This window comes from Myxocyprinus asiaticus, chromosome 5 (assembly GCF_019703515.2).
Source record: "Myxocyprinus asiaticus isolate MX2 ecotype Aquarium Trade chromosome 5, UBuf_Myxa_2, whole genome shotgun sequence".
Taxonomy (NCBI): domain Eukaryota; kingdom Metazoa; phylum Chordata; class Actinopteri; order Cypriniformes; family Catostomidae; genus Myxocyprinus; species Myxocyprinus asiaticus.
In genome coordinates, this window is record NC_059348.1 from 10,852,723 (window position 1) to 10,878,848 (window position 26,126).

Sequence of the window (26,126 nt, forward strand, 5' to 3'; positions counted from 1 at the left end):
TTCCTCATGCTCATGAATTCCAACAATTTGGACGTTGTTTCGCTGATTACGATTCTCCAAATCCTCCAGTTTTTCCCAAACGCGTTCCAAGTCTATCTTGGTTGCGGATTAGCAGCTAATTCCCTCTCCTATGACTCCAGATAATCGATCCATCTCTCGATGTCCCCGATTCTTGTAACCAACTCAGAGAATTTCGCCTCCATTGCTGTAATCGATTGACGTATTACAGCAAGATCCTCCAGGTCCGCCACGACTTTTGCCTGCTTTACAGCATTGCTGCTGAATTTCTTCCGCCGCACAGTCCAAACCGAGTCCCTAGTCTGTGGGCCTGTCTGGGGTATCAGCATGTAAGTGTCTTTTAATATCTCCAGAGCCTGAGGATTTTGAATTTTTTGACATGTTGACTTCTTAGAACATTTATGTAGCAGGGTGTATTGAATCTCACCAGTTTATGATACAAAAATAATTAAAAACTTGCAAAGTGCGCAAAGCTCGTCGTTCATACATCCGAACCTCACATGGCGCCACGCGACTCCATGAAATGCTCTTTTTTTATAGTTTCATTATCTTCTCTGAGGTCCACTGATAATGTTAGTAAAGTTGATTTTTTTCACCAAAACAATCATAATTTTGTAATATATGATAATTTTCCACCCTTTCTCTGACCATCTTTCTGAAAAGCTTGGCTTTTGCTTCAATGTAAACGCCCTCTGTTACGATTGGCTAACAGTGTGCAGTCCCTCAAATTCAGCTATTTTTGAAACTCAGTCGAAAGAGAATAAACAATCACCAAAACATTAGAAACGTACATTTCACGGTTTACACATAATGCATATCCAACAAATTTCATCCAAATAATTACACTATTCGTCTCTAGCACAACTGTTAACACTCACACCCTGTCTAGACCGGACACTATAATCAATGATGACTTTGTAGCGCTTTTAACCCTTTCCTTTACAAATATATAAGGGAGCGCTCTGAGTTCTTATTAATCAACTTTGGTTTTTCCAATTTGTTTGGTTTACGTGTGGTTATTTACTCACTTTACCTTCTATGTTTTGTAACTGTATAGGTTACTACTTTCCTTGGGTCCCTTAAGCTTCGAATTTGTTACTATACTCAATAATAAATTGGGATTTTATATCTCTTTTTAACAATTTCACTAGGTAACTAAAGTAACTTTTCTCTTTTTCTCTTTGTTAACTCAAATTAACACACTCAATTACAAAAAATGTAACACTTTACCAATATGAAAGTAAAAGGAATCAATTTTCAGTGGCTCAGAGGACTATCTGGTGTCATCCTCCTTTGTAACTACCACGAATCTTCGTACTGACGACTCGTTAGATGAACACACAGTCCAACTGAGCAAGCTAGACCCTGTTCAGTCTCTGTCACTGTAGGATCAGTTTTAGTTCTCGATTTGACAACACACTAACTACAGTTATGATTGTAACACACTACAGCATTGTTCACGCTATATTTGTGAAACATTTAGACACCAGATGATCGCACGCTCTTCTCCATCTTGCTCTCCTTCTCTTCCTCTCGTGTCTTCCCTCTTCCCGCCCCGTTTACCCTTGACCCAGAGCACTGATTGGACATCTAACACAGCAAGGGAACACGATTGGCTAAACCATAGAAATGTTAAAACACAAAATAAAATAAAAAATACACCATCAACTTAATAACAAACATGGTGCTAATTCATAACAATATAGATTATAACAAGTACATAAAATAAAAAATAAAATATTTATTGAATTATTACACCAGGTTACACCTTCTACCATGGAAGCGTCCGTTGCGGCACGTCACTCCAACAGTAAACAAACAGGTGTCCCATTCCTTTTTCAACTAGCGCTACTACTACCAACAACACAAAGAAATGTTTCAGAAAGTTTGTGTCGACGTGCCAGATTCAGAAACAAACCTTCAGAAAACGGTCAAAAAAATTTGTTTATGTGACCCGTTTAAAATACTTAATCTATTCCAAATCCAAAGTTAAATTCCACTGAAAAGGGGCATTTATCTGCGACGTGCATTGGACATTAAAGCTACACTATGTAGCTTTTGGCCCTCTAGTGGTTAAAAAATAAAACTGCATGAATCTTGCGGAAGGACATTATTTTGGTTGTGAGAGAAGGATAAAAACATAAAAAATTATGTAGTGACGACAAAATGTCAATTTCACCTGCAACATTTAAAATTACCAACCAACAAGTATTCTTACTAAATATGGAACAACTAAAGTTATTTTCACTGCCACTGTTACAGTTTATGAAGTCAGTAGGAAGAAATTTCAATAATTAGCCAACTCTGAGGGCATTTGCTGCCATCTTCAGGACAAAATGTGTTACAGCATTTTGGGATGTTTTTGGGACAAGCTTATACACATTTTAGAAAATATTTTTATTCCCCATCTTCACACCTATAAAGTGCAGTGCAACCAGAATAATAAAAATACCTTGCTGAAGAACAGATGAAGCTAACAATGCTACATCAAAAAGACAATAAATTGTGGGAAAAAACAAATGAGGTTGTTATTTCTGATGAAAATGCCTCCAGTTAAACTATTGTCCTATTTTACCTTCTATGGACATTTGTAAATTTCTTCTCATGTGTTAGTCTTTGATGATTTTAAAATATTATTGCTTAAAACTTTTAGCAAAGAATAGATCCTTAAGTTAAAGACATATATATATATATATATATATATATATATATATATATATATATATATATATATATATATAATAATATAAATTAAATTCCTCCCATTGATCATACATACATGGCATAGTAAACAACTCTATCTGATGCTAAATATAAATGTCGGAGCACATCTTCCTAAAAGATTAAAATAAAAATACTATATTCCAGCGTAACATGGACTGTGACTGATTTCTACAACAAAAACTCACCTCTGCTGCAATCCTTTCATGGACTTCTGGACTGAGTGACCGACGCCCCTTCACTGGCTGAGAACTACCTACACTGCTTTGGTCAAACATGGAATGGAGAAAATTTCTGCAAAGGAGAAAGCGAATTTAACATAATAATAATAACTAGATAGGTACATTTCCTGAAGAAAATGTGAGTGGTGCTTGCTGTGTCAAAATTTCTCACCACGATGTCCCAGCAACTGCCCCAAGTTGAAAGAGGCCACCCCCATGACAGTAGGATGTTCTGGTGCAGAGATATTGGTGTTGTTCCATGGTTGCTAGGGTAACCCATCTTGTTGCTATGCAGTTACCAGGGTGATACTTAACAAGGCTCCTTGCCATCCTGAGTGAAATAAGTCAACCCGGAAGTCTATACGATGTTCTGGTGCAGAGATATATGAATTGTTACTTGGTTGCTAGGGTAGCCCCATATGGTTGCTTGGCAGTTACCAGTGTGATACTTATCAAGGCTACTTGCCATCCTGAGTGGAATATGTCAACTCGGAAGTTTCTACGATGTTCTGGTGCAGAGATATATGAATTGTTACTTGGTTGCTAGGGTAACCCCATGTGGTTGCTAGGCAGTTAACAGAGTGATTCTTAATGAGGCTCCTTGCTATCCTGAGTGAAGTAAGTCAACCCGGAAGTCTCTACAACATTCTGATCCTGAGATACCATCTTAGTGATTTTGAATGGAAGTCAATGGTGTTTGGTTGCTAGGGTGCTCTAATTGGTTGCTAGGGCGTGGATAAGTAGTTCCCATGTTGATACTTGAAGACTGATTGCTCACCCAATTAAAACAAGCCAACTGTCATGTCTCTAGGACATTCTGATCCGAAGATATCACACTCTAAGTGAAAGCAATAGTGTTGCTGGCTAGGGTGCTCTAAATGGTTCCCAGGGTGTGGCTAGCCAGTGAACAGAGATATTATTATTGGCTGCTTACTAACCTGACTCACAAGAGCCAATCCCCAAGTGTTTATGACATTCTGTTCTGAAGATAACTTTCTGAGACATTTTGAATGGAAGTTAATGGGGGGTGGTTGCTTGGGTCCCATAAATGGTTGTTAGGGCGTGGCTATGCCATTTCCAAGAGTGATTTGTATTCCGATTGAAATGAGCCCGCCCCATGTATCTATGTCATTCTGATTGGGAGATATGATCTGGCAACTTTCTTGCATTGCCATAGTAGGAATAAAATTATCTTTCCATAGTACCCTATGGGACATTTTGGTATGGTTTTTTGCCCCCCTTTTTACCCCCTGGGGTACATTTTACTCCCATACACAAGGTATGTTCGAACACGGCTTGCTAGCCCAAATCAAATGAGAGCACCCACATGTGTCTAGGACATTATGATCAGAAGATATCACACTCAGCCATTTTGAATGGAAGTCAGTGGGGATGGTTGCTGGGGTGCTCTAAATGGTTGTTAGGGTGTGGCTAAGTAGTTTTTCAAATGGATACATGAAGACTGATTGCTCACCCACGTGAAATAAGCTAACTGCCATGTCTGTAGTATGTTCTGATCCAAAGATATCCCTCTCAGCCATTTTTAATGGAAGTCAATAGGGCTGGTTGCTAGGGTGCTCTAAATTGTTGCTAGGATGTGGCTAGCCAGTGACCAGAGAGATTCTTATTGGCTGATTACTAATCTGACTGAAAAGAGCCAATCCCCAAGTGTTTACGACATTCTGTTCTGAAGATATCCTTCTGAGCCATTTTGAATGGAAGTCTATGGGGGCGGTTGCTAGGGTGCCATAAATGGTTGCTAGGGCATGGCTACACCATTTCCAAGATGATCCTTAAAGACTAATTGGTAACCCGATTGAAATGAGCCCGCCCCCATGTTTCTATGTCATTCTGATTGGGAGATATGATTTGACAACTTTCTTGCATTGACTGCCATAATAGGGGGAAAAAAATGTTTTCATGGGCGAGACCCTTGCTATAGTATGCCTATGGGAAATTCTTGGGATGTTTTTTGCCCCCCAGGGGTGCACCGTACCCCCAGTCCCTTAGAAAAGTCATAGCACAGGTGTTGTCAATAGGCCGGTCGATTTGACACCTAATTCATGGGTCTACTACAAATGGTGCGGGACAAGTTAGGTGCCGAAGTTTTGTACGGAATAAGAAGAATAATAATAAGTATGTGAGATTACAATAGTGATGCTTTGCAAGCACCACAAATAATAAGTATGTGAGATTACAATAGTGATACTTTGCAAGCACCACTAATAAGTATGTGAGATTAAAATAGTGATGCTTTGCTCCGCAAGCACCACTAATAATAATAACAAGGATGGAGTCCCCATTAAAGTTGTTAAAGTGAACAGGTTTCTTGGTATCACTTTTTACAATAAACTGTCTTTTATTCCTCACATTAAATCACTAAAAAAAAATGTTTTATAGCTATGAATGTTTTAAAGGTTTTATCCAAAACCAAATGGGGAGCAGACAGCTCAACTCTCATGAACTTGTACAGAACCATGGTACGCTCAAAGCTGGACTATGGAAGTATCATTTATGGATCAGCTAGGAAGTCATACATACGACTTTTGGACACTGTACACCACCAAGGTATACGACTAGCTTTGGGAGCCTACAGAACATCACCAATCCAAAGTCTCTATGCGGAAGCCAATGAACCTTCCTTGGAAATCAGACGCCTAAAGTTGGCCTTACAATATGCAACCAAACTTAAAACAAATAAAGAACCCAGCTTATTCAGCAGTTTTCCCACTTCAGCATTCAACAATATATGAAAAAAAAAACAAGTTCCATATCTGTCACTCACTCGACGTTGTGTCGATGTAGTGACACTAGGGGTCACTCTTGGGAGCCCGAGACACCTCTGGTCTTTGATAAAAGGCCAATGAAAATTGGCGAGTGGTATTTGCATGCCACTCCCCCAGACATAAAAGGAGCTGGTATGCAACCACTCATTCAGATTTTCTCTTCGGAGCCGAACGGTCATGCTCACTGAGCTGAATTCCCACGACTGTTCATTCACCTCTGCTGGATCTGACGGCGCATTTCAGCGGCTTCTTCCTCCTCTGCACTGGTGCACTGCAGAGAATGCCCCTGGGCGCTTCGGAAGAAATAAGAGTATATTTCTCTTAAAGAGTATATTTCTCTAAAAGAGCGGCACACACGGAACGTCTTTTTAAAGACGCGTCTTTTTAAAGATGCCTTTCCGATTGTGTGTTATTCCTTGTCTTTCGTGTCTGGGCACTGCTCACGTGGAGACAGCGTTCGTGGATGGTCATATACTCATTGCGAGGACATGTCCATGGCAACGATGCGGTCGCGGCTCACCTTCGTAAGAAAGCAAGCCATCCCAGAGGCTCCCCGCCTCGGTCCTTTTACCCACGGGTATGAGGCCAGCGCGGCAAGCACTGGGGTCGATTTGGGGACCCCAATGGGACCATCTCCGCCGGGTATCCCCCCGCGGACCTTCCATTCCCCAGCACGCTCGTCTGCACCGATTGGGCTTCCGGATGGGTCTGCCGGCTCGTCTCACAGTGAGTTCGACCTCTTATTCGGAGCCCGCGAAAGTGCTGAGCTCTCGAGTGCAGCATCGGACGCGGAAGCCTCAGCTGGGCTCCTCCCTTCGGGGACGATTGCCCAGTCACAGGCTGACGCGGAGATGACGACATGCTTTCCCGGGCAGCCGCGAGCGTTGGCTAGAGTGGAACCCTCCGCTCTTCCCTGAACCCTCGCAGCTCGATGATTGGTTCCTGGGCTCACGGCGCCGCTCAAAGCCATGCCCCGTCCCCGTTCCTTTCTTCTTGGAAGTGCATGAAGAGCTGACAAGTTCGTGGGAGGCACTTTTTTACTGACCGGTCCCGATCTTTTCAGCTTCCCCGCCCTCACTACCCTCGATGGTGGGGTGGCCAAGGGCTATTCGGCAATCCCCCAGGGGATAAAGGCGCTCGCGGTGCACCTATGCCCGCAGAGCGCCGCCAACTGGCACGGGTGCCCGAAGCTCCTGTCCAAGGCCTGTAGGTTTACGTCGTCTCTGACGGCCAAGGCCTACGGTGCCGCTGGACAAGCCGCCTCCGCCCTGCACGCCATAGCTCTCCTGTAAGTCCGCCAAGGCACTAAAGGAACTGCACGAGGGTAGTTCCACCCCGGGATTGATGCAGGAACTGCGCTCGGTGACTGACCTCGCTCTCTGAGCGACGGAGGTCACGGCGCGGTCTCTCGGGCGGACGATGTCCACATTAGTGGTCCAGGAGCGCCACCTTTGGCTCAACCTGGTCGAGATGGGTGAGGCTGACAGGACACGGTTCCTTGCTGCCCCCATCTCCCAGGCTGGCCTATTCGGCGACACCATCAAGGACTTTGCCCAGCAGTTCTCGACGGTGGAGCAGTAAACGGAGGCTATCCGGCATATCCAGCGGCGGTCTCCCGCCCCTGAGTGCCCAGCTGTGGCACAAATCCACCCCCGATGTGACAGTCTCCACGGGTCACGAGGACAGGCCTCTTCCTCCCCCGTCCCAGGCTGTTCCGGGGGTGGTCATAAGGAGCCAGGTCAGTGCTTCGATGTCCCTAGACTCAGCACGGCCATGACATGGTGTGGCACCTCGAGCTCCACCCCACCGCGAGGCCCCACCTGCCGGCACGTCCGATGACGTTGTCCCTTTGGTCCCCCTTGTGTGGAACTTGGACGTGTGGCTTGCGCTTTCCAATCCGTCGCAATGGCTGATCCGGACCGTCCGACTCAGCTACGCGATTCCGTTCGCCAGGCGTCTGCCCAGGTGCAGCGGTATCCACTTCACTTTGGTGAAGGATGAAAATGCTGCTACCTTGCACGTGGAGATCGCTACCCTCCTACGGTAGGGCACGATAGAACCTGTCCCTCCAGCCGAGATGAAGAAGGGGTTTTACAGCCCCTACTTCATTGAACCGAAAAAAGGTGGTGGGTTGCGGCCAATCTTGGACCTGCGAATACTGAACTGGGCTTTACACAGACTCCTGTTCAAGATGCTGACGCAAAAACGCATTCTGGCGTGCGTCCGACATCAAGATTGGTTCACGGCAGTAGACCTGAAGGACGTGTACTTCTACGTCTCGATCCTTCCTCGACACAGACCCTGCCTGCGGTTTGCATTCGAGGGTCAGGCGTATCAGTACAAAGTCCTCCCTTTCGGCCTGTCCCTGTCTCCTCGCATCTTCATGAAGGTCGCAGAGGCAGCCCTTGCCCCGCTAAGGGAGGTGGGCATTCGCATTCTCAACTATCTCGACGACTGGCTAATCTTAGCTCACTCTCGGGACATGTTGTGCGCACACAGGGACTTGGTGCTCTCACACCTCAGTCGACTAGGACTTCAGGTCAACTGGGAAAAGAGTAAGCTCCTCCCAGTTCAGAGCATCTCTTTTCTAGGTTCGGAGCTGGACTCAGTCTCTTTGACAGTGCACCTCACGAACGAGCACGCCCAGTCAGTGCTGGCCTGTTTGAAGGCGTTCAAACAGAAAACAGCGGTTCCACTGAAACTTTTTCAGAGGCTCCTGGGGCATATGGCATCCTCAGCGGTAGCCACCCAGCTCGGGTTGATGCATATGAGACCGCTTCAGCACTGGCTTCAGACTCGAGTCCCGAGATGGGCATGGCGCCACGGGACACATCACGTGGTCATCACGCTAGTCTGTCACCATCTTTTCAGCCCTTGGACCGACCTCTCTTTTCTACGGGCAGGTGTTCCCCTAGAACTGGTCTTCATGGTCACGACGGATGCCTCCAAAGCGGGCTGGGGCGCTGTTTGCAATGGGCATGCAGCCGCCAGCCTGTGGACGGGCCCCGCGACTGCATTGGCACATCAACTGCCTCGAGTTGTTGGCAATTCTGCTGCCCTGCGGAGGTTTCGGCCGTTGATCAAGGGCAAGCATGTGTTAGTTTAGACAGACAACACCGCAACGGTAGCATACGTCAACCGCCAAGGTGGACTGCGCTCTCATTGTATGTCAAAACTCACCCACCGTCTCCTCCTCTGGGGTCAGCAGCACTTCAAGTCGCTGCGAGCCACTCACATCCCGGGCAACCTCAACACTACAGCGGACGCGCTGTCACGGCAGGTTACCCTCAGAGGAGAGTGGAGACTCCACCCTCAGGTGGTCCAGCTGATTTGGAGTCGATTCGGACGGGCACATGTGGACCTGTTCGCCTCCCAAGAATCCTCCCACTGCCCGCTCTGGTACGCCCTGACCGAGGCCCCCCACGGCATAGACACGCTGGCACACAGCTGGCCCCCTGGCCTGCACAAATATGCATTTCCCCAGTGAGCCTACTTGCACAGACCCTGTGCAAGGTCAGGGAGGACGAGGAGCAGGTCGTCCTGGTAGCACCCTACTGGCCCACCCAGACGTGGTTCACGGACCTCACGCTCCTCGCAACAGCCCCCCCCCCCCCAGCGAATTCCCCGGAGGAAGGACCTTCTTTCTCAGGGACGGGGCACCATCTGGTACCCGCGACCAGACCTCTGGAATCCCATGTCTGACCTGCGGTTGTAGATACGATCACTCAGGCTAGGGCCCCCTCTACGAGGCGCCTGTATGCCTTTAAGTGGCGTCTGTTCGCTAAGTGGTGTTCTTCCCGACGGGAAGACCCCCAGAGATGCGCAGTCGGATCAGTGCTTTCCTTCCTGCACGAGAGGTTGGAAGGGAGGCTGTCCCCTTCCACCTTGAAGGTGTACGTTGCCGTCATAGCAGCACACCACGACGCAGTCAACGGTAAGTCCTTAGGGAAGCACGATCTGATCATCAGGTTCCTAAGAGAGGCCAGGAGGCTGAATCCCTCTAGACCGCGCCTCGTTCCCTTATGGGACCTCTCTGTAGTTCTTCAGGGTCAACAGAGAGCCCCCTTTGAGCCTTTGTAGTCAGCCAAGCTTATGGCACTCTCCTTGAAGACTGTCCTCCTGACTGCGCTCACTTCCATCAAGATGGTAGGAGACCTGCAAGCGTTCTCTGTCAGCGAAACGTGCCTGGAGTTCGCTCTGGGCTACTCACGTGATCCTGAGACCCCGACCGGGCTATGTGCCCAAGGTTCCCACGACCCCTTTTAGGGACCAGGTGGTGAACTTGCAAGCGCTGCCCCTGGAGGAGGCAGACCCAGCCCTGTCGTTGCTGTGTCCGGTGTGCGCTTTACACATCTATTTGGATCGCATGCAGAGCTTTAGGATCTCTGAGCAGCTCTTTGTGTGCTTTGGTGCACAGCGGAAAGGAAGCGCTGTCTCCAAGCAGAGGATCGCCCACTGGCTCACTGATGCCATAACTATGGCATATCACGGCCAGGACGTGCCGCCCCCGGTAGGGCTACGAGCCCATTCTACCAGGGATGTAGTGGCCTCCTGGGCCCTGGCCAGGGGTGCCTCTCTAACAGACATTTGCAGAGCAGCAGGCTGGGCAACACCCATCACCTTTGCAAGGTTCTACAACCTCAGGGTGGAACTGGTTTCGTCCCAGGTAGTGGCATGCAATACAAGCGGATGAGCCCGGGATAGCCAGCCAGGTGTATCTCTTGCACATAGCGCCATCCACCTCCTTTTGAGCTGAAGACGTGCGCCATTAATTCCCAGTAGTGTTCACAAACTTTGTTCCCTGGTTGACTTCCTCCGAGCCCTGTGGCAGTCGAGTGTTCGGAGAGACTCGCTGCCGGCCCGGTACACGTGCTAACTAAGAGTCCTGTTCTGGGGTAGGTGCTCCGCAATGTGGCAGTTCCTTGTAAGGCTAACCCCATGCGATGTATATCTTCCACTAATTCGTTTCCCTGTTGGCAAACTACATCTTCCTTGGGCAGAGCCCCTCTGCCCCAGTCTCCATGTTTGTAGTAACTCCTCCCCCGTTGGGTAGGATCTACCTTGAAGACTCTCCACATGGTCGGAAAGACCATGTGACGTATTCTTCCACTTAAATATCCCCCCCTCTTTTTGGGCGAGGTGTGGTCTCCGTGGTGTCTTCCCCTTGGGAAGGACACCCGCCGACTAAACCTGGTGGCCCATTCGGATAATCCCCCTTGTTTTTTAGGGAGTGGAAAAAAAGAAGGGGAAAAGAGGCCACAACTGGGTTAGCCTGTCTCTATCTTTTGGGTAGTCGACTTGTCCCCAAAGGGCCGTTCGACACTCATAACTATGTTGGGGGAGGTTACGTGTCAACCTGGTGTGCTGGCTACGAGGCACACAGTGGTCTGCCCACCACACACCGCCAGTTCACGTAATACAGTTCAGCCAGTTGTGGCGTTTCATATAGGGACCCCTAGTGTCACTACATCGACACAACATCAAGTGAGTGACAGATAGGGAATGTCATGGTTACTTGCGTAACCTCCATTCCCTGATGGAGGGAACAAGACGTTGTGTCCCTCCTGCCACAATGCTGAACTACCCGCTGAAATGGCCGGACCTTGTCTCGGCTCCTCAGCATAAAACCTGAATGAGTGGTTGCATACCAGCTCCTTTTATACCCGTATGTCCGGGGGAGTGGCATGCAAATACCACTCGCCAATTTTCATTGGCCTTTTATCAAAGACTAGAGGTGTCTCAGGCTCCCAAGAGTGACCCCTAGTGTCACTACATCGACACAACGTCTCGTTCCCTCCATCAGAGAACAGAGGTTATGCAAGTAACCATGACGTTTCATTCGTCCATTTGGCCTACGTATAAAAACCCATCTGGAGAATCTGAAAATGGATCTAAACAGTGTGGAACAGACACATTTCTGCAAAATTTCTCCATGGGATCTCAAAAGCCTAAAATCCATCTGGATTTAACAAGGAACCAAAAATCCAAAATGCATCCGAATGATATCCATCAACAATTTCTGGACATAAGAGCAGCATACCCACAACATATCCCAATATACACAGATGGATCTAAATCTGGAAATAAAGTGGCAGCAGCTTTTGCAACAAACCAACTCTGTCAGGGTATCCGCACCCCTGACCAAAGTTCAGTTTTCACTGCAGAGGCAAACGGTCTACTACTGGCACTGAAGTTTATTGAGACTGCTCCACAATTTTTTTTTATAATAACTGATTCAAAATCATGTCTTGAAGCATTGGAAACTACTAAAACTGATCACCCAACAATCGTGAAGATTTAATCAAACTGTCATCTCTTGAAGCAAAGAGTTTTAATATTATTTTCTGCTGGGTACCTGGACATTCAGGAATCTCCGGTAATGAATAAGCAGACAGAGCTGCCAGAGAAGCACTATCTACTGAACTAGTAAAATGCCCTATACCTTCCACAGATCTGAAACCAACTCAGAATGTATATATCAAAACAAATGGCAGTCGGAGTGGGATCAATGTTTAAACAACAAATTACGAGAAATAAATCTTGTTGTTGGAACAAGATATGTGTTCCCTTTTAATAATCGCTGGGATCAAGTCATTTATACACAATGCCGGATAGGACATACAAGGCTCACACACCAGTTTTTACTATCAGGAAAAGATTCACCAAAGTGCTCATCTTGTCAGAACCCACTATCCATTAAACATATTTTACTGGACTGTCATACCTCTACACATCTGAGGAACCTGTATTATTCAGTTGATTCTTTTGAAAAGGTTTTTAATCAAGTAAATCCAAATTTAGTTTTAATCTTAAACACCTCATTTAACTTATTTAACTATTTTAAATAACTAAACCTGGTTCCCGCCATGAATATAGCCATAGAAGCTGGCATGGCGTAAAAAATGAAAGAAAGAAACAAACAAACAATAATAATAACAACAACAATAGGAAAAGAAGGAATAAAGCTAATACCTGATCTTTTGTATGTCCTGCTGGAACTGCTGGATGCTCCCCTTGATATGGACTGAATATACACCATGTTCCAAATTATAATTCAAGTAGCATATCAGTAGGATTTCATTAAAATAAACATTCAGGTTTTAGTTTTTCAAAGAAAGTGTTTGTTTGTTTTATTTCTAATATGTTTTAAGATAACTGATATCAATCTCAGACAGGTTAGTTAATTAGTTTGCCAGGTGATCTTAGTTAAAGTGAAACCTACTTAAAGAGGTTGTTCCACATTATTAAGCAAGTCACAGTTCTCATGCAATATGGGGAGGAAGAAAGGTCTTTCTGAAGATGAAAAGCGTGAAATAGTGCAATGTCTTGCAAAAGGCATGAAAACAATTGATATATCGCAAAAACTGAATAGAGATCATCGAACTGTCAAAAGATTTGTGACTGATTCACAGCACAGAAGAATTTGATCAGATAAAGGCTTATTAAGAAAGGTTTCTGTCAGACAAATTAATGTTATTAAAAGGGCACCCTTATTCCTTCCAACACATCACTCCCACATCTCAAGAGGTTACGACGCCAGCGACTTGCTGTTCCGTTTCTTGGCTTCTTTTGGGGGGCATTCGAGCTTAGTTCAAGTCTTGAGCCTCCAGCCCTCCACCAGGGACAGCAAGCCATATATGTTTATGCTATCCTCACTGCAGGATTACAATAACTTGCAAACTACTGAAATGGTGTTTTATTAAAGTTCGGGAGGAGCAAATTCATTTAATCCAACCAATCACACAGCCAGAGTTAGAGTATATAAACAGCTGCTTACCTCTATGTAGCATTGAGAGTTTCCGGCATCCCACCACCTCCCCGTCTCCTCCTATCTATTCCATCAATACTAATCCAGTCCGGGGGGGGGGGGGGCATTCGAGCTCAGGTCAAGTCCTGAGCCTTGAGCCTTCCGCCAGGGACAGCAAGCCACATATGTTTATACTATCCTCACTGCAGGATTACATTAACTTGCGAACTACAGAAATAATTGACCTGTTGCTTTCTGCCATTGTTATGTCACTTGTATTGATTTTTGTCTATTTTATATTTTCATTTTAGAGCTGACTGAAGTGAAAAAGGAAAGTCAAGAACTGAATGAAGTGGAAGAGAAACATCAGTATCAGAAACCTTATAATTTTGTAAGTGCAGAAATGTTTGACAGTTGCTCACAGACTGAAAAGAAATTCTCACAAAAAACTAGAAGAACAAAAACAGAAAATTATTTAATCTGCCCTCAGTGTGGAAAGAGTTTCACACATAAAGGAAGCCTGAATATCCACTTAAGAATTCACTCTGGAGAGAAGCCTTACACATGCCATCAGTGTGGAAAGAGATTCACACATAAAGAAAGCCTGAATATCCACATAAGAATTCACTCTGGAGAGAAGCCTTTTACATGCCATCAGTGTGGAAAGAGTTTCACACATAAAGGAAGCCTGAATATCCACATAAGAATTCACTCTGGAGAGAGGCCTTTCACCTGCCATCAGTGTGGAAAGAGTTTCATAAAGAAAGAAAACCTAAAGCAACACTTAAGAATTCACTCTGGAGAGAAGCCTTTTACATGCCATCAGTGTGGAAAGAGTTTCACACATAAAGGAAGCCTGAATATCCACATAAGAATTCACTCTGGAGAGAAGCCTTTCACCTGCCATCAGTGTGGAAAGAGTTTCATAAAGAAAGAAAACCTAAAGCAACACATAAGAATTCACTCTGGAGAGAAGCCTTTCACATGCCATCAGTGTGGAAAGAGTTTCACACACAAAAGAAGTCTTAAAGAGCACATGAAAATTCACACTGGAGAGACCCCATACACATGCCTGCAGTGTGGAAAGAGTTTCAAACAAAAGGGAAACCTTAATATCCACATAAGAACTCATACTGGAGAAAAGCCTTTCACATGTCTTCAGTGTGGAAGGAGTTTCATAGACTCAAATGCCCTTAAGGATCACAAGACAATTCACACTGGAGAGAGGCCTTTTACATGCCTTCAGTGTGGAAAGAGTTTCAAACATAAAAGAAGCCTCAAAATTCACATTGGAATTCACAGCGGAGAGAAGCCTCACACTTGTCCTCAGTGTGGAAAAAGGTTTTCAGTTAAAGGAAGCCTTAAAAGGCACATAAAAATTCACACTGGAGAGAAACCTTTTGCATGTCTTCAGTGTGGAAATAATTTCACAGAAAAATCCAGTTTAAAGGATCACATGAGAATTCACACTGGAGAGAAGCCTTTCACCTGTCCTCAGTGTGAGAAGAGTTTCACAAGTAAAACAACCATGAGAGCTCACATGAAATGTCATTCAGGAGAGAAATTACACCACTGTTCTCAGTGTGGCAAGAGTTTTGTTCGATCAAGATATCTCATTGTTCATCAGCGCTATCACTCTGGAGAAAGGCCATTTAACTGTGATCAGTGTGGTCAAAAATTTGTCTGTTCATCACACCTAACAAGACACTTGAAAATTCATGGTAATGAGAAGCCTTACATGTGTTCTCTTTGTGGAATGAGTTTTACACAGATGGCCTATTTTAAACAACACCAGACAATACATACTGGTGTGAAAGCTCACGTGTGCTCTGAGTGTGGAAAATCCTTTGTCCGAATCAGCTCCTTGAAACGGCACCAAAGAGTTCATATGGGAGATAAACCTTACGAGTGTTCACATTGTGAAAGTAGATATGCTCATCCAAGACTCCTGATAACACATGAGAAAGTGCATACTGGAGAGAAGACCTATGACTGCACTCAATGTGGGAGGAGTTTCAGCTCACCAAGTACTGTACGGAGGCATTTAAAGAAGAATTGCCCAAAGATTTCACAGTGAGCAAACTTTATCTTGAGAATCTTTGTTATTTGAAATTTGTGTAACTTCCAAAGATAGACTTTCTCTGTGAGAGACTACAAGAGTAATATGGTGTTGGAGGACATCAACTCTTATAGGATGGATGAAATAAGAGGGAAAAAAGTTATTTTGGTCATACTATTATACCTATTGTCAATGACATAATAAGGATGAGATGGATCATTCCTATAATGCTAAATATGGCGACTGGTCGGAATGGAATACAGTAAGAGCTAATCACCATTTTGATAGAGATGACCAGCCTGAAAAATATTGTAGTCATAGACTAAAAAAATACTCAATCAGACTTGCGGGAACATTAAGGAAATTATTTTTTGTTTTCTATTGTTGTATACTATTAATTGTTTGTTTATTGATTGTATATGTTGATGATTGTATGAAATTACTAGAAATTAAAAGGATTTAAATCTTGTTTAGTAGAGAGGAGTAATGTGTCATGTCCTTAATCCTAGAAAATGGTATATTTTATATTAATGGTATATTAAATTGTATATTTAGAAGGGGCTCATCATATAGAGTTGCCTGTAATTGGGAGATGCCATGAGAAAACGTTAAGGTTACAACTGTAACCCTGGTTCCCTGAAAGGAGAGAACGAGACGTTGCATCAGTTTGCTGGTGCTATTGGGATCTCTGCAGAAATAACCGATCTCTGAAGCCCTTTACAATCACGGCAATTTTAATTGGCAGATAGCACTCTGTGCTCGGCCCCCTTCACGTGTCATCGCGTGTATATATGGCAGAGCACTGCACTTATCGGATCAAAATATTCGACAGAAGGGCATAGAGTGATACTAAGCCCTTACAGTGAGAATTCAGTAGTGTGGCAAGCATAGGCAGCATCTTGTTTCCTCCTTTCAGGGAACCAGGGTTACAGTCGTAACCTTAAAGTTCCCCTTCAAGTCGGTCGCTTCGACGCAGCATCAGTTTGCTGATGCTATGGGGAATTGTATTCCATCACGCTGTGCAACTGATTTGCACGCTTAAGCAAAGCCAGGTTATAAAACCTGGCAAAAGTGTTTGAGGCAGATGTCCTCTAGGGACACACCATTAGACCATGCCCAGGAGGAAGCCATGCCTCTGTTGGAGTGTACTTTAACACCAATAGGGCACTGCATGCCTTGTAAGTCGTATGCATGCGCAATGGCATAAACAATCCAATGGGAAAGTTTTTGTTTGGCCAAATATTTTGAGCGGCCTGCAACACAAACAAAGAGCTGATCTGTCAGCCTAATTTGGCTCATATGATCAGCGTACTTACACATCACCTTTACATGGCAGAGTGTGTGTAGTTTCTCTGCCCATTTTGAAGTGAATGGAGGAGGGGAGAAGACTTGAAGGGTGATAACCTGAGCCCTGAAGGGAGTGGTCAAAATCATGGGCACATAACCTTTCCTGGGTTTGAGAAAGGCTTTTGACAAGCTCGGTCCAAACGGTAAACAAGAATCAGCGACCGACAATGCTTGAAGATCCCCGACACGTTTTGCTAGAGCCAAAGCGAGCAGAAGTGCAGTCTTCAATGAGAGTACAAGAAGGTCTCAGCAACCTTACACCATGTAAAAACTTAATGACCAAAGGGTGTCTGTCTAATGACGAACCATCAAAGGGGTCGTACCTGGTCGCAATAGCAGTGACATACACAAGCATAGACGGAGTGAGGCCCGCATCTAAACGCTCCTGCTGAAAGTATGGGCTGCACAACACAGCATGCAGTGTCCTCACCTCGAGAGGAACACCAATCAGAGAAAACGTATCATTTTAGGGTGTATAATCACCCTGTAGATGGGGTTCTGGCCTGTAATATGGTGTCAAGCACTGGCTGCGACAGCCCTTCCATGTCAGACGAGCACAGTTCAGGGGCCAGACATGGAGTTTTCACAATTCTGGATGTGAATGCCAGATTGTGCCTCCAGCCTGCAAAAGCAGGTCCCTCTATGGAGGGGCATGCAACAGCTCTACCAGCTACCAGGTTGGGCCATTCCGGCACAACCAACAGCACAGTTTTCCTGTCTTCCCATATTTTGCACAACACTTTCTGAAGCAACTGAAATGGAGGGAACGCATACTTGCATTTCGCTGGCCATTTGTGAGCTAGGGCATCCAGGCCCAGCGGAGCATGCGTAAGTACCATAGGCGACAAAAGGTCTACCTCTGGGAAGGCAAAAAGTCCTACCTCTGCTTTTCTGAATAAATCCATATCATCAGAACTGTCTGAGGATGAAGTCTCCATCACCCTTTTATAACGCCCTGACGCGAAAGTAGACAGAGATGTGCATCGCATGTATCAACAGGAGATGTCTCTCTCACCAAAGGAGGAGTTGGTGCAGCAAGTTCAGCATTGGGCGTGACTGAATTTCCCCTTGCGGTTTATGGATGCCACAACTGCCGTGTTGTCGGATCGGATCAGGACGAGAAAGCCCTGCATGACCGATTGGAAAGCTCTCAAGGGTACAAAGTCTGAAAGTAGTTCTATTTATATGTCAGGTCATTTGTGCACCTGTCCAGGTGCTAAAGGCCGGACGTCCATCCCACAGGGCTCCCCAGCACCTTTTGGAGGAATCCATTGTGACCACTTTGTGTCTGGTTACTTGAACAAGCGCCACATCCTTCTGATAGAATTTTGGCTCAGATCGAGTGTACCTCAGCTACAGTTGTTAGGTTATGTAATTAACATTTTTACTGTCTGATTAATGTTTATTTTTATAATCAAAAGCAGCTTAGATGTCAGCACCAAGCACTAGAACACCTTTATATCCACATTGTTAAGGTGCGAATAGACTCAAACATGTTTTTTATTTATTCAGAGGCTAAAACATGCCAAAGTGCTCAGTGCATGAAGAGTCAAAATTCTTTTTTAATTACATCGTCATCAGTGACACTGTGACCCCATCAACCTGCACTTAAAAAACTGCTTATTCCAGGTTTTTTGCAGAAAGTATTATTCTGAAACGTACTGTAAATGTGTATGTCATTTTCCTTACGCTGCTTAAGAGATGAAAAGAAAGTGGTTGAACTCACATAGGTTTCTTCCAAATCATTTGGTCATTGTAAAGGCATAAGCAGCATTCTTAAAGTTTTTTAAAAGACTGTGCATGTGCATGGAAAGACTATTTTAGCAACATTTAATCTCAAACTTCATTTAGCTGGATATTAATTTAATCCTCCATATTATGTGTGATGATTTGCTTGACTTTAATGATTAATAAAGCAATGTATCAGAACTAGACTGAAATGGATTGTAAATTTGTTAAATTAAATGGATGATACATTTATTATTGACATACAGCAGGGTTGTAGGTAGGATATCAGGATATAGAGGTTAAGAGAACGTTAGGAGGACATTAGGGGAACATTCTCCAAACCTGGTGGTTGAGGAGAGTCCCCTGTTCACCATGTGAAGCGCTTTGAGTGTAGTGTCGGAAAAGCGCTATATACAGTGCATCCGGAAAGTATTCACAGCGCTTCACTTTTTCCAGATTTTGTTATGTTACAGCCTTATTCCAAAATGGATTAAATTCATTATTTTCCTCAAATTCTACAAACAATACCCCATAATGACAACGTGAAAGAAGTTTGTTTGAAATCTTTGCAAATTTATTAAAAATAAAAAACGAAAAAAAATCACATGTACATAAGTATTCACAGCCTTTGCTCAATACTTTGTTGAAGCACCTTTGGCACCAATTACAGCCTCATATCTTTTTGAGTATGATGCTACAAGCTTGGCACGCCTATTTTTGGCCAGTTTCTCCTATTCTTCTTTGCAGGACCTCTCAAGCTCCATCAGGTTGGATGGGGAGCGTCGGTGCACAGCCATTTTCAGATCTTTCCAGAGATGTTCAATTGGGTTCAAGTCTGGGCTCTGGCTGGGCCACTCAAGGACATTCACAGAGTTGTCCCGGAGCCACTCCTTTGTTATGTTGGCTGTGTGCTTAGGGTCGTTGTCCTGTTGGAAGATGAACCTTCGCCCCAGTCTGAGGTCCAGAGCACTCTGGAGCAGGTTTGCATCAAGGATGTCTCTGTACATTGCTGCATTCATCTTTCCCTCGATCCTGACTAGTCTCCCAGTTCCTGCCGCTGAAAAACATCCCCACAGCATGATGTTGCCACCACCATGCTTCACTGTAGGGATGCTATTGGCCAGGTGAGGAGCGGTGCCTGGTTTCCTCCAGACATGACACTTGCCATTCAGGCCAAAGATTTCAATCTTTGTTTCATCAGACCAGAGAATTTAGTTTCTCATGGTCTGAGAGTCCTCCAAACTTCTTCAATTTACGGATGATGGAGGCCATTGTGCTCATTGGGACCTTCAATGCTGCAGAAATTTTTCTGTACCCTTCCCCAGATCTGTGCCTCAATACAATCCTGTCTCGGAGGTCTACAGACAATTCCTTGGACTTCATGGCTTGGTTTGTGCTCTGACATGCACTGTTAACTGTGGGACCTTATATAGACAGGTGTGTGCCTTTCCAAATCATGTCCAATCAACTGAACTTATCACAGGTAATCAAGTTGTAGCTACGTCTCAAGGATGATCTGTGGAAACAGGATGCACCTGAGCTCAATTTTGAGTGTCATGGCAAAGGCTGTGAATACTTATGTACATGTGATTTTTATTTTTATTTTTTATTTTTAATAAATTTGCAAAGATTTCAAACAAACTTCTTTCACATTGTCATTATGGGGTATTGTTTGTAGAATTTTGAGGAAAATAATGAATTTAATCCATTTTGGAATAAGGCTGTAACATAAAATGTGGAAAAAGTGAAGTGCTGTGAATACTTTCTGGATGCACTGTAAATGTAACATTCATTCATTCATACAAGGAACATTCTATTTCTGTAAAAACAAACAAAAAAAAACAAAAAACTTCCCAGGCGACCCAAGAGAGAACGTTAGAATGCTATACAAAAACGTAATTACCCCACCTCCTTGTTTGATGACTTAAGTCAATGTATTAAATATTATATTTTGATTACAAGAGATACATTAAACTATGACTGAACTGCTGTTATATGTAAAATATGTTATACATTTAAACAAAGAATTTTAAATTTGTTACCCATTTGCGTTGTATTAGGACACAACGCATATAGGACATGTCTGAACATGTTGTACAGATGAAATGTCGGCAAGATGAAGACAGAAGAGCAGAGAAAGAAGATCAAAGGAATTCGATTAATGACCCAGGTGCAAGAAGATGACTGCAGAGAGTTGAGCTTGATGTCAACAAGATGGCAGCTAAGAGTTAGGGGTTTCTAGGTGCTTTCCAGAAGTCTTGGCACAGACTTCAAAGCTACAACTGTTGTCATTAATGGACACGCTGTCTATAAAAAGCTGATGCAGATATAAGAATTCAGATGCTGTTGCGTTCGTGCAGTATCTCCGTTGCTAGAATTAATGATTTTGCCTTTGAAACTTTTTGATGATTATTTCGTTTTGTGCTTTATATTTAACTGTATTTTGATTGCTAGAAAAATTTTAACCAATAAAATGATTTTTATTGATTACAAAAAGACTTGCCTAGCTAGGCTGTTATTTTAATGTTTTAAATTTGTGAGCCAGAACAAACTGCGGAGGAGTCTTCTGTCCAGGTTGTAAGTATGATTTATGCTTATAATTTAGGCCAGATTAGACTTCCTTTACCTAACCTGAGAATAATAAAAATAATGTAGAAAGGTGTTAATTTACACGACGCATAATAAAATAAAACTAATATTTTCACAAAAAAACTAAACTGAAACTATCATGCATTTCTGCAAAACTAACTAAAGCGAAATAGAAATGATCATAAAATATTTTCAGTTTTCATTTTTAATACTTTGACTTGTGCATGTTACAAAATAATTTTTGTTTCTTTTAACGTCTCCATCTGTTGCATCGCAAAAATGCCATATACTGGCCATGAGTTTTAAACAAGAAACATCATGGCCGGAAGGAGACATACCAGTGACGTTTAGGAGTTTTTTGAATATTGTGCATTGACAATAATACAAATCAAAATGTCTAGTTGTTTCTGGTAAAAACCCAACCAACTGCAAAGCATGCACAAGCAAGTGTACAAAGACATGGAAGTATGGGGGGCTCAGCAAAGCTCTGGCGGAGGACCAGGGAAGTCATGTCACTCATCATCTCACCTGTTAGACAAACAACAGATTTTGAAGCAGTGCTTTAAACGGTGTCAAAGCTGGTAAGCAAACTCAGAAGAATATCAAAAGCATGAGGAAGCCCCGGTAAACATGTTAATTGACAGTGGAATGAGCACCAGATTGTGTGAAAACACTGGGTTCCATACATTTGCGAGCACTTTAGACCCTAAATTCAAAATGCCCGGGTCTGCTAGGATAAATGGATTATTGAACCTGAAAATGGATTCAGCAAAGCTAAAACTACGAGAAATACTCAAGGAGGTTAGGAAGGTGACTATTTGTGTCAACGGTTGGAGCAAAAAGGGCCTGTCTGCATCCTTTCAGGGCATTTCTGCATGTTTTTATCACCCATCAGCAGGCACGTCATGCCATACTGAATCTACGGTGGCTGGAGCATCCTGCATCCTCAAACTGGTGACGCGTTGGCACATTGCAATAATGATTCATTACATGAGTGGGGTATACATGATGATCAAGTTTTGCTGGTCATCACTGACAGCGGTTCTAACATCACCAGGGGACCAGAGAAGGTATAGGCAGGTGGAGGCTGATCCAAATGTGTAGTTGGAGGATTCGGAGTCGGATTCGAATTATGAAGAGGACATTTTTAATCAAATTAATTACATAGTATGCCAATTAATTAATCTAAGAGAAAAGAACTGTCAAAAGACCTGCGTAACAAGGTAATGGAACTTTATAAAGATGGAAAAGGATATAAAAAGGTATCCAAAGCCTTGAAAATGCCAGTCAGTACTGTTCAATCACTTATTAAGAAGTGGAAAATTCGGGGATCTCTTGATACCAAGTCAAAGTCAGGTAGACCAAGAAAGATTTCAGCCACAACTGCCAGAAGAATTGTTCGGGATACAAAGAAAAAGCCACAGGTAACCTCAGGAGAAATACAGGCTGCTTTGGAAAAAGACGGTGTGGTTGTTTCAAGGAGCACAATACACAATACCCTCTCCAAACATAGCGCTTATGGTTGTGACCATAAAGCTCTATTTTGGTCTCATCACTCCAAATTACAGTGTGCCAGAAGCTGTGAGGCATGTCAAGGTGTTGTCGGGCATATTGTAACCTGGCTTTTTTGTGGCATTGGCTTCTTTCTGGCAACTTGACCATGCAGCTCATTTTTGTTCAAGTATCGTCGTATTGTGCTCCTTGAAACAACCACACTTGCAAACTTTTGAGCACAACTGTATATACATATATAGTTTAATAATACTGATAATTCAGTGGCATTACATTATTGTGTCAGAGGAGTAAAGGATTGATTAGACAATACAAAAAGTGTCTTTAGAAGTAAATGCATGTACATTTTTTGTCAGTTTACGTGTCAAATTTACAGCCTATTTTGAAATGTTAACATTACTATATTACAAAATCATATGGAATGTCAGGGAGAAATTCTGGGTATAATATAATAGGTAATGTAGGCCTAACATTTATGTCACTGTTTACTGTTTTTGTCTGCCACAGAAGAACTGATTGATCTTTTAATGGGTCAAGAGACTCAAGACTTGAAAAACTTTTAGTGGATGGCATGTCAGGCCCACACACACTACAGCTTACCCTAAAATATGTCATGAAGCACCCAAGTGTGAAGGGGGAAATCTCAAAGGCAAGGAAGCTAGTTCATACTATACGCAAGTCTTCAGTGGCTAATGAGGAGTTAATCTCAAAGTGTGGCAAAACTCTCATAAGAGATTGCAGTACAAGATGGAATAGCTACTATGACATTTTTTAAAAGGCTTATGGAAATCAAAACAAAACTGAACAAGGTTCTTGAGAAGTTGAGCATAGACAATTTTCTCTATAGTGACTGGGTAAAGCTTATGCTACTGTTGAAGCTGCTGGAGCATTTTGCAATTCACACAGACCAGTTATAAACTGATAGCCAGTGTCTCTCAGAGGTGGTGCCATCACTACTGAAACTCAAAGCTCACCTTAAGGCAAGTGGACCTGGAAAGCAACTGGCACAAATAATGTTGAAGTCCCTCTGTAACAGGTTTGCTTTTGTACTGAATCCACAGTCATCTGGGTTTGATTCAACACCATCAGCTGCATGTCTGATGGATTCAACCATTTCTGTTGTCCTTCTTTTCAAGAAAATGGAGCCACTAATGAATGAAGCAGAGTCATTTGTGATCCAGTTGGCAACACAATATAATCAGGTATTGACTTCATCTGAGATGGGTGGCAGGGATGGTGTTCAGGCCTCAAGCACTCTTCTCCAGTGTAACCTAGTTTCTTGCATCCCATTTTGGAGACTGACTTAACTGCTGGACAAGAACACATCATAGATGAATGTATAAGCTCTCAACTGAAAAAAATACCTGGAAGAGGTAAAAATGGGAGTGTAAGTAGAATCACCAATCCAATTCTGGAGATTAGGCTGTGTATCCCAAGTTAGTCCCTGTGGCACTAGAAATAGTGTGTGCCCCTGCTTCCCAAGCCTTTGTCGAACATATTTTTTCAGTGTGTGGGAAGTTATCATTAGAGATGAGGAACAGGGCCACCACATCACTGGAACAAAGAGTGTTCCTCAAAGTCTGATGATCGAAGACATTTACATCTAGCTGTTTCTTACATAGAAAACACACAGACAAAGCACCCGCACACTTTTATATCTATTGAGAGACTAAGCAGTAAACATTACCTGGTTCAGTGGTTATTAGTATTTTTTTGGCTGTTTCAAATTTTTCTATATTTCTGTTTATTGCTAATACTATGAATGTGTGTCATGCCCTGGACTGTTCATTCTGGTCAACTTTAAAAAGGTTTAAAGGTTTGTCACCATCCATAGAGTAGACACATATGAAACACAAAAATGGTTGAGTGGTCATTCTGGTCTACAGCTTAGTTGTTTTATTTGATATTTGTATCACGTGTGTGTGCCCACATTCGGTTATATGCTCAATGTTTCAAGATAAATGGACTTGTTTGTTTAATCACATCATCTGTTGTTCTTCAAAAAATAAAGGGATACATATCTCCACATTTGTAATTCTTGCTGGTTGTTTTCACCATGTTATATGTCAGCCTAGGGCCTTGTTCGGAAGTGGTGGTTTGGCCGGTTAGCGACAACTGTGCTGTGACTGGAGAGAATGGAAGTGGGTAGTTTGGATAAAGATGAGTTTTCACTCATAGATAGCAAGGAATGGTCCCAAGCCTTACAAATCTCATACAAATGGAAAAAATAGGAAATCTGATTTGGATGCCAGCTTAGCAGAAGCAGGACGAAATATCAAGACAAGGCAGATGGAGGTTAAATACAAGGTTATGGTAACATTTTCTGTGATGGTTGATCAATAATCGAATGAGGCTGACGAAAATAATCTGAAAATCGCTGGCAATATTAATTCACCAGTTTATATGATAAACAATCGTGTCCTCATTTTCCGTGTGGATACAAAACACAGGATGCTGCATTAAAGTTGAAGGAGTAAGGAATAGCCTCTTGATAGTGAATATGTCAAAGGCAGAGGAAATCAGTGCAATGGAGATCAAGGATTACAAGGCCAAACTGATAGACAAACAACTTTTCTCTGTCCTCATCTCGCATGCAGATCTAGCAAGTCGAACGTCGGAGCTGGAACACTATAAAAGAAGATGGAATCTCCCTGTGATCAGAATGAAGGAAACTGCAGATGAAAATATCTGGAGAGAAATCATCTTATTTCTAGTTGAAATTGCTCCACATCTGCTGCACAAACTAGACAATATTGTTGATACAGTTTACTCGTAACAGTGCTTTGTTTAAGGCAGACTCTAATTTGTTACCTTATAAGTATTTAAATCCACAATGCAACCAACAAAAATTCATGTTGTTATATATCATCCTCCAGGTCAGCTGGCAAACTTCCTTGAGGAGCTGGATGTCCTGCTATCCTCCTTCCCTGAAGATTGCAGCCCACGTGGGATTCTTGGTGATTTGAACATACACCTAGACAAACCCAGGCTACCAAACTTCATGCTCTTCTGGCCTCAGTCGACCTGAAATGGCTATGCACTACTGCAATGCACAGATCAAGTAACCAGCTGGATCTAATTTTTACACGTAACTGTCCCACTAACAATGTTCTTGTTACCCCTTTACATGTTTCTGATCACTACTTTGTTCAGTTTAACATGACACTTCCATCTAGACTACCACATACTCCCCCTCTGGTTTCCTTTCTTCGTAACCTCTGTTTTCTCTCACCCATCTGCCTTTCCACTGCTGTCACTACCTTTCTTCCCTTGCAAAATCTGTTTTCATCTCTGAATGTAAACACTGCTACAGACAATCTATGCTCGCTACAGACAATCTATGCTCCACTTTAACAACCTGTCTAGACTGCATCTGCCCTCTCTCTTCCAGGCCAGCA

At 43.4% G+C, this 26,126-nt stretch overlaps 1 protein-coding gene across 4 annotated transcripts in view; it reads left to right on the top strand.

Annotated features, from left to right (window-relative positions):
- Window positions 1-16,028, top strand: part of LOC127440738 (gastrula zinc finger protein XlCGF57.1-like) — a 38,219-nt gene extending 22,191 nt beyond the window's left edge. For all 4 annotated transcript variants that reach the window (XM_051697544.1, XM_051697545.1, XM_051697546.1 and 1 more), the window contains one exon: window positions 13,805-16,028. In XM_051697544.1, coding sequence (XP_051553504.1) covers window positions 13,805-15,570 — 1,766 coding nt within the window. In that variant the 3' untranslated portion in view covers window positions 15,571-16,028. The remainder of the gene's footprint in view (window positions 1-13,804) is intronic.
- Window positions 16,029-26,126: the final 10,098 nt, after the last annotated feature.